General features: G+C 41.6%; 1 protein-coding gene across 1 annotated transcript in view; it reads right to left on the reverse strand.

Annotated features, from left to right (window-relative positions):
• Positions 1 to 5,921: 5,921 nt before the first annotated feature.
• The window catches only part of TAF3 (TATA-box binding protein associated factor 3), a 152,912-nt gene continuing 148,963 nt past the window's right edge, over positions 5,922 to 9,870 (reverse strand). Inside the window, exons 6-7 of the mRNA XM_007465804.1 lie at positions 6,857 to 6,963; positions 5,922 to 6,036 (exon numbers count right to left, since the gene is read on the reverse strand). Of these exons, the coding sequence (XP_007465866.1) occupies positions 5,922 to 6,036; positions 6,857 to 6,963 (222 nt within the window). The remainder of the gene's footprint in view (positions 6,037 to 6,856; positions 6,964 to 9,870) is intronic.

Here is a 9,870-nt window from a genome sequence, read left to right on the forward strand (position 1 = left end):
TCTCACTGCTGTGGCCTCTCCCGTTGCGGAGCACAGGCTCCGGACGCGCAGGCCCAGCGGCCATGGCTCACGGGCCCAGCCGCTCCGCGGCATGTGGGTTCTTCCCGGACCGGGGCACGAACCCGCGTCCCCTGCATCGGCAGGCGGACTCTCAACCACTGCACCACCAGGGAAGCCCCTCATACTTTTTTTTTTTTTTAAACGCACAGGTGTTTATAGATGCTTTTTCCCCTCTTACCTTACTTCCTTAGTGAGAATTCACCATATTTTTCCTTTAAGCAAAACTCTCCTCTGGCATTTAACATGACAGGATTAACAAAAAGTTGACATACACATTGCATCAGGAATACATTTATTTCAGTAGATTGGAGTTTCAGATCCAATCTTTCTTCCTGGGAATGTTATAATTTTGTCAACTTACTGCTTTTTTTTTTTTTAATTAAGATTTTTTTTAATTGTAGAAAAGAACAAGCACAAAAATAGCTAAAACTTATATATACAGTTTAAACAAATGGCTATAAAGTGGTGTCTGTATAACCACCTCCAAGGTCAGGAAATCAGACTTTGCCTGTACCTGGAAGCAGCCCGAGCTTGCTTATGCTGCGTCTTCCACATCCACACTCCCCTCTCTCCCCACAGAGGAAGCCGCCATCCTTACTTTTATGAGGGTCCCTCCTTGCTTTCCCACCTTTGTGTGCATCCTGAAACACGTGGTGTAGTTTTGCCCTTTTTGGACTTTATATACAAGGACTCAGACTACATATATTCTGATGTCTGTACTGGTTTACAGCGTCTTGTGGTAAGCTGTCCCTTGGTCTCATGGACCTAAAGGTGAAAACTGGTCAGACAGGAGTCAGAACTGATCATCTTTCCATGCACTCTGGCTTGGATCCATTTTGAGATGTGGACCACGTCTCTCATGTCATTCTCTGTCATCTCTCTGTGACACTGGGGACGTGTCTCAGGTCATCTTTGCATCCCCGTAGCCTGGGAAGATGCCTAATGTTTTTTTGGGAAGCGCCTGGATGTGGTTAAGTGCAGAACATTCTGGGCCTCTTCTTTGTTTCTGTGACTGTTGTAAATTAACCATGTTAAAAAGTAATAAAATGAAGGAGGGAAGAGGAATTGGTCATTTAGAAACCGTCTTCTAGAGAATTCACTTTCTAAAAGCTAGCCAAAAAAAGCTTAGTCAACATTCCAAACGGTATAAGAAAAGAAATAATCAGAATATAACCTGATGATATTTTTGGATGATTTGAACTCCCTCTGATGACTAGTTTTATTAGAGGTTTAAATGAGGTCCTAGAAGCAGCACAGACATTTGCTTCAAACCACTGACCTGGGCAACAGTTAACTCATGAAGAACAGTAACAATGACAATATTCAGTTTTGTGTTGTTTTGCTTAAGATGATCCCATCCTAAGCGTCTCGCTAATCAAATACAAGACCAAAGCCAAAAAAGAACCACAAAGAAAAAAAAAAACTCCCACAAAACTTCAGAAGGTTAACAAAATCCTGACTAGGTTCCAAGGATACAGTAGGAGATGACTGCTTAGGGCAGAGTACCTAAAATATGCTTCTGTTCTTTTTTATTTTTATTTTTTGGCCATGCCGCGTGGCATGCAGGATGTGGGATCTTAGCTCCCTGACCAGAGATCGAACCTGTGCCCCCTGCAGTGGAAGCACGGAGTCTTAACCATTGGACCACCAGGGATGTCCCGATATACTTCTGTTCTGAAAGCCCAGCACATTTACATCTTGCGGCATCCATCTGTTTACGTATAAATGCATTTTTTCATATATTGTCAACCCTGCTACTTCCCGGGATAGTTAATGTAACTGTTCGCTAAGCTTTTCAATATTTTGTTGTAAATATAAACCCTTCAACTATATAAAGCTCTATCCACATTAAAAACCACGGCAGTCTAAGGTGGATAGAAAGGTGACGTGGAGAAAAATGGAGAAAAACCTAGTAAGGAAGGGGCTTAGGATTCGATGAAATGCACATTAATGCCAGAATATGGTGGGAACAAGTACGAAACACTGGAGGCCAGACTGCAGGAAAACTCAACTTGGAGCTAATGCACTTTTGCCATTTTCATGAAGTGTGTCCAGCCAACGTTGAATGAACGAATCAAAGTGTTTAAAACTGTCCTTCTATAAACTAAACTAAAAGCTGAGTTGTCCAGGATGAAAAAGGTAACCAGCAGTTGTTTTAATACTTCGCACATAAACTAAATGTTATGTTTCCCTGATAGGAAGAAGAAAACGTTCAGCTGTCCACCTAAATATCTCATTTCCAGTGTCACCACTGGCCGGCATGCGGGGATTAATAGTTACTTTAGACTTTTTAGGCCACAGCGAATGCAAGATTCTCAAAGAAACGGTTTCCTAAGAGAATGACTGATACTATTGTGGAGAGAACGTTATTCAGAACGTTATCTGTTTCATTCTTCAGTTGGGGGGCGACTATCTACTTCTAGACTTGAACTTCTAAAGAAAACTGCTATGATCTGAAGAGATTGGCCATAAAACTATTTGTATTGAAAACTTAGCCCGTGTGCCTTTAGTGAACTTAATTCATTAGCATTCTCACTGGCCAGGTTTCCATATCTGTGTTCATTTTATACTTTAGTTTGGTTACCAGGTCTTTGTTGAATCGTCCTATTCAAAGGAGAACAAAGGAGGTTTAGGTGATACAGTAGGGTAAGGCACTATATTTTATCTTTGCAAAAAGCCCGAGAGCCAGAATGCTCTGATGCCCTCTGATTTTCTGCAGGACATTTGGAGCCACAAATCAGCTGGAGGATAGAGCCCCTCACTGTGCTTCGGTGCAGACACCTTTAGAAGACAAACAGTGCGCCAGTCACAGAAATCGCGCTTGGCCAGGTCCTCAGGGCTCCGCGGGCAGATCAGCTCACCCGAGGAATGGGGTTCCTGGGAGGGAGGGCTCTCTCTCTCTCTTAAATACCAACCCCTCCAATTAAATCACTAGCCCAGCCAATTGTTTTCCAGACTACTTCTCTTCACGAAGCATCATCAGTGCTGAGGTCAGATGGTAGTGCTGGCATAAGTGACAATGGTCCACCAGCTTTCCGACCCCTGGGAGACTTCTCATGCTCCCTAGGGAAATACTCTCCTGGTGCCTCTGCATCGAATTTTCTCAGTTCCGGTAGTTCCTCAAATGTCTGCTGCTCTATGATTTCCTTCTCCCTCAAAAGTCAAAATGCACTTTCTTCTTCTTGCGTGGGTCCCCTCAAGGTTTTTTCCCAATTAAACTGTCATCTTTCCCAATGTAACCCTCTCCCCTCTGGTCCAATACAGGTTTTCCCTCTCCCTGTTTAGTTCAACTTCATTAGGCCAAGTGAATTAATCTCCAGTCTCTTTGTGATGTCTGTGGCATTTGCGATTACTCTCTTTTCCTTCAGTGTGACTTTATGGAGGATGATTCTGCCCAACTTTCTAACTTTGCTTTGGAACATCAGGGTTTCATTTTCTAATCCACATTTCCTTTTGCGGTTTCTCAGACTTCCTTTGGTTGGTGTACGGACAGGCATCCAGTAGAGACTGAGACCACCAGCCCATTTCATGCAGGCCACTGAACAGTCAGAAGACGGTAACAACTTTGGGTCTCTGGTGACCTGAACTGGATTCAACTCACTGACCTAGAGGTGAAAGGCTCTGTATTCCATTACTAATCCCTTGAGCTCTCCAGCCCCCTGAAAATGATTCTTTGGTTTTATTATTGCAAAGGCCATTTATAAAATCATGAACTGGATTTAGGAAAGCAACCATGAAATAGCAAGGGACAACAAACTGATTGAAATTCCTTCAATGTCATTTGGGCTGAAGTCTCTCAGACAGTAGGATTGGGGGAAGGTTATATATCGGCACCTCCATTCTTATTTCAGTGGCATGACCAGGTCACTTAGACATGGCAACGTCAGATACACTGACCATGCCTCGAGGAACTAAATCCTAAAGAAAGAAAATGGAAAAGCAAACTATGAAATAGCCAATAATCTTTATTTTGCACTTCCCCACCCCCATCCCTCTCCAAAAAGCACTAATGGGTAGATTTGCGCATGTGAAAATATTGCATAAAGTATTTAGGATGATCTCAAATTAACAGAACAAAAAACACATGTCTCAACATAGATGCTTTGTTTCTTTGTAGGGATAGAAAAACTTTGACTTCTAGAACAAGGAGGGCAATGAAATACTGCAGTCTTGAAAGGGTGACTCCATTTCCACTGATTTGCAATTTAACATTCATGGCAGAAAGCCTCATTTCTCTAACCACATAATAATATGTTTTAAAATATGATTCATACACTAATATCAATTTACTTGGCATTAAAAAAAAATCACAATTTCTATTAATATGTTTGTATTAGGTTCAAAGCCCATATTCTAGTATTCAAGATATCCATTACACTGGCCCAAGTTGGGATTACTTCAAAATCAAGTAAAAGTCCATATTTATTCCAAAGTTGCTAAAATATGCTAATAAAATTAAATTTGATGTTTTACATTAAAAATAAAATATTTGGTTTATCTCTCAGACATCTATAACATATAATAAATAGTGGGCAGTATAGTAATATAATAAAGTTTTGTGATACCCTGAAATTTGATGAGTTTTCTTTAAAAAAAAAATTTTATAATATACTTCATTTCAGCTTTAAACCACAATATCAATGAACAGATTTGCAGAAATAAAACAATATAAACACAAAATGCTACAGTGTATATATATATATATATATATATATATATATATATATATATATATATATATATATATATTTTTTTTTTTTTTTTTTTTTTTAACTTTCAGGGAGGAATCAACACCTTTGAAACAAAAGGAAGTCAAAGAAATTTACAGAAACAAGAGATAACAAAACAATTTCAAATCATAAACCACAGATTTAAATTGCCTTGTTTTCCTTCCAACTGCTCGGGTCCTTTCCCCCAGTGTTTTGGGTACTGCATGGGTTCAGCTCTAGGTAGGTAACTTTGAACTACGCATGGCTCTTTTTTTCTAGCCTTCTTTGCTTATGTACAGCAGTAATTACAGACATGGCTGAAATCACAGCAGATTTCAGAGAAAGCCAGAATTAAACACGATAAAAATTTTTTTAAAATAACTACTTCATAAATATTTATTATTTACATTAGGGGAGATCTCTTGGTCCGAAGAGTTTTTACACAAGTTGATGAAATGGATAAGCTGTGAGAAGAACACCAGCAGTTTAGAGAAACGGGCAAAGTCGGGAGGCAACAGAGAAAGAAAATAGGTGAGAGTCAACAAAAATAATTTGCACAAAAGCCAACAGGACATGATAGAAACCTTTTTCTTAAAAAATATAAGGTATTTCACAAAAAGCCTGAACATTTTACATGTTAGTACTAAAAACAGGGAGGGAGGGGAAGCTTCATATATTTTTCGTCACAAAAATATTTACCGACACTCCACCTGGAGTTTTCTTTTAAGTGATTATGATTATCTCACTAGAGAGGGAAGGAGGCTGGAGGCGCAGACAGACTACCAACGTCACCCTCAGTCACGGTCAAGGCAGGCCACAAGCCACTTCTCATCTAACACCTTAAGGAAAAGGCCCTGGAGAGAATCAAGAAAATCGAAAGGGAAGATTATGGTCTTTTTATTAGTAATACTTGTCACTGGTAATAGAAAACGGAGGCAAGGTGGCCCCGGTGCCCGCCTCCACATGAACTTTCCTTCGGTCACGACCATGTGGCCCCGGGCCGGGGTGTTCCAGAAGGAAAATCCCTGTGGGTGGTGTGTTTCTGTCCTCAGTCTTGCGAGGTTCATAACCTGCAGGTACATGGTGGGAGGTGACACGGAGGCGGGGTCACGGCACCTCCCCCGAGGCGTCAGGACAGGGGCCCCCGGGGTGTCAGTGCGCCCGGTGCTTCCTCTTTTTGTGCTTTTTATCCTTCTTTTTGTTGGCACACTTGGGACAGAACCACTGCATCTCTTCCGGGGGCGCGGCCATTATCCCGACGCAGGGCCTGCATGGTTACCAAGGAAGAAAAGGCTTCAGACAAACAAGCTTTATTTATCCACACATTCTTTTCCTGTGTTTTTAAAGAATTTCAAGTCACTAAATTATGTCCTAAGTCTGTGGTCTGTGGTGTATTTACCAGAAATCCAAGTCACATAGCTCTGACGGATGCTGCGCTACTGCTGGGCGTGTGGGTGATCACCTTACACAAAGCCCCTCTCCAGGCCCCGCTGGAGAAATTAATTAGCTCATTCATCCTTTCAGCCAGAAATAGTCTAATGCTTCTGAGCCACGGCTTTGTTTTTATCTCTGAGATATCATATAGCACATGACTAAGTGGACTCCTATCTTTTTATATCTGATATTTTCAAGATAAAACGGGAAGGCTGTTTGCATGCATTTTGATGGTGTTTCTTCGGTTTTGGGGGGGCGCTGAAGAGGTGCAGAAACCACACAAGCTGTCCCTTCACTTCTGCACTGTGTGACACGTTTACGGGGGTTCCCTTAGCGTTGCCGTCAAGCACTGCAGCTGCTACAGAAAACGACTGGCAAGAAAGGAAAGGGAACCCCCTCTAGCTCCTTTTCCTTTATTAAAGCAGGAGGATACATAAGCTAAGCAACACATTTGGAATTTAGGCTGAATAATGATAGTCCAAAGACTCGTGATTTTTGCAATTCTCATGAACTCCTTTCTCTTGGCAGTGATTCTGCTCCGTACACTGCTCTCCAGAGAGGAACTGCCCTGGGAGAAAAGCCAGGACAGGCCAGAGGCACCCCCACACCCCGTGTGCAGAGCCCCTCCCCCCAGGGCCACGATGGGGACTCACCAGTGGTACCAGTCGTCACAATCATCACAGCCAATCATGGGGCTCCCGTCATCGGGCTTGTTGCATCCAGGACAGATCCAGATCTGGTTCCCCCATTCGTCTCGGATCTGGGGTTGCAGGGGAGGGAGCAAAACAGAGATGCTTTGAGGAGGAAGTACCCAAAAAAGGGCACAATAAGGATCATTACTTCACACTGCGAAGCTAATACACAGACAGATTAAACTAAAAACAAAAACAAACAACCCAGTAGTTAACAATTTAGTAAAGCTGTGATCATGGTCATCACTATCCTGGGATCACCTGAAAAAGCAAATGGCTACTAAGTGTTCAATGATAAGACATTTCTTTTTCTTTTTTTTGGCCCTCGGCTTGCAGGATCCCAGTTCCCGACCAGGGATTGAACCCAGGGCCCGGCAGTGAAGGCCCAGAATCCTAACCACTAGGCCTCCAGGGAACTCCCAAGACATTTCTAATGAATATTTTAAACTCTCTTTTGTAAGTCATAAAAACAAAGCATTTTATAATCATTTCTGTAAGCAATATGACCTACAGCCACTTTTATCTAAAGAAATACTGTAAACACACACATCCTGAATGACTAGGGTTTTCATGGAAGTAATGACGAATATTTTTGAAAGCTATTGAGCTCAACTCAATGTTGTTTCCTCCATTGCATTCACAGGCCTGGAATTAATAAATATGGCCAATGTGCATGTATCGCCTTATTACTTATTAGCCAAACCCTTCTCCTGAACTAGCTGATAAGATCAAGGATATAAAAGAGTTGTTACTAAGTAACTTTCCATTCCCTTTATGACATTTTCAGTAAAGTACAATCAACTAAAGGGCAAATGAAATAAGGGACGCGTGGGAGGCCAAAGAGCCACACATTTTCATGTTATTTTGCAACAAATAATGCTGTGCTCTGATCTTTGCTTTACTTAACTCAGCAGTTCCAAATAAGAAGCATCCCTAACTGAACAACTTTCTCAAGTTCCACATGAACAAGACCCATTTGGAAGAAACAATTCTATGACGGGCATTCAAAACCAGGAATGATAATTTTCTAAAGTTTTTCCAATCACACAGCATATAATTTCATTCAGTTTATTTTACAAGCTATAGTCTCTTCTGGTACTTTAAAATACAACACTGACTATATGTGCAGGAGAGATGGCTTTCTGTGTGTGTGATGGGTGTACGGGGGGAAGAGATATTTCATTCCACTGATGCGCTATTTTAAGGCTGACCATTCTCAAAACAGTCTCTAAAGAGGCAGAGGATGCTGATGTGAAGGCTTCCTAAACAAATCTGTGGGCAGCTACATTCCTGACTTGGTCCTCTCTAGTTTCAAGGGGAGAGACCACCAGTTAGCACGTGCCAGCTGTCTGGGGCGAAGGCTGGCCCAACGCCCTGGGCCCTGAAGCTGACATGCATGGCCAGTCCTGCTGCTGGCTGACCTTTCTTGAAATTAGGAGGCCGTGACCCTGTGACATGAGAAATCTGCCACAGCACCCATAATAACTAACGCCCAGCCCTTCACGGTTTACTAAGTTCTTTCAAATGTCTTACTTGGTTTCATCATCCTAAAACAACGCTTGGCTAGGTTAGAAATGGGGAGACTGGAGCTAAGGGAATGTCAGTGACAGTTCCAATGTCACAGATTGGGCAGTGACAAAATCAGCCTTTTTGCTGTATAGCCTGTGTCTTTCCTTCAATTCACACATTTTGTCTTCTGTCTACAAAGTGTCTCTGAGGAGACAGAAGGCTTTTCATCCATGTTGCCTATGCAAATCTGATCCATCTCCAGGGAGTTAACTCAAAAATCCACTGGAGAATCAGAAATCAGTGACCACCTAGTCTATCAACCCCATAATTACACCTGAAGAAATGGAGGCCGAGGAGCTTAAGTGTAAAATCCTCCCCGATTAACCCATCTTGGGGTGATGCGGCCTCAAACACCTGTGGCAACTGGTCCTTGAATGGACTGATTTGATGATCACAGATTTTTGTATCATGTCTTCTGTTTTTGTCTTGAATGGCCAATTTTTTTCTTCCTGTTAATATTTCATGTCTTTATATCCTCTCTGAAGATTTTTGAGATTTTCTTCTTATCCTTTGTATCATTATAGTGCCTCAAATACTTAATGATTCATTGAAATTTCCTTCCCAAATGCCTTTAGAGATGTAATACTTGCACAATTTATAACAACAACAGCAGGAGTCTGACCCCGCCACCCTCCAGTCCCATCTATTCAGAAAGACCCGAACCACCACTAGGCTGACAGATCTCAGTCCACATACTTGGTGATCTCGGCTGTGTCAGCTCAGCTAGGACCTCCATGTGCCTGATATCTTTTTGTCGCCTGTTTATGTGTCACTCTACAGAGCTAAAAGAACATATTTATGTAAGCGCTTTATTACTTGATTGAATTCAGGGCTTGAGTAAGATCTGATACTATTAAGTATGGGGAGAACAAGTAAAAACGGTTCCATGACAACCGTGCGAACTCATTCATCAAGGTGAGTTTTCCCACCTGAAGACAGGCTTGGAAGCTCTGTGTCTAAAAGTTCATTTCCATTCACTCTGCAGGCCCTGGTATGTTCTGGACCTTAGCCAATGAGTTACTATAATTAGTACTGCTGCCCAGAAAGAGCAGCTGGCCCATCAGATGTGTGTATATCACACAAATTATACTCTTAAGTGAATCACTGCTTGATCAAGAAAGTCAATGAGGGGTTTAACTATCACTATTCACCTCTATATTTATACACTGATTGTGCTGTGTATAGGTATATAGTCATCTTCCAAAACAATGCCGAATAAAGAAAAACAATGCTCTGACATTATTTATGGAGACTAAATATGCAAACATCCTAACAATACTTTTCGGCTGAAAGCTTGAAAGTGCAATGAAAATGCCTTTCCAGTCATAAAGAATTGCCTCTGAAATTCAATAATGATTCATCTGACACTGCATTTTTAATTGAAAACATTTTCATGAGGAAAGAGT

This window comes from Lipotes vexillifer, unplaced genomic scaffold, assembly GCF_000442215.2.
Source record: "Lipotes vexillifer unplaced genomic scaffold, Lipotes_vexillifer_v1.1 scaffold7, whole genome shotgun sequence".
Classification (NCBI taxonomy): Eukaryota; Metazoa; Chordata; class Mammalia; order Artiodactyla; family Lipotidae; genus Lipotes; species Lipotes vexillifer.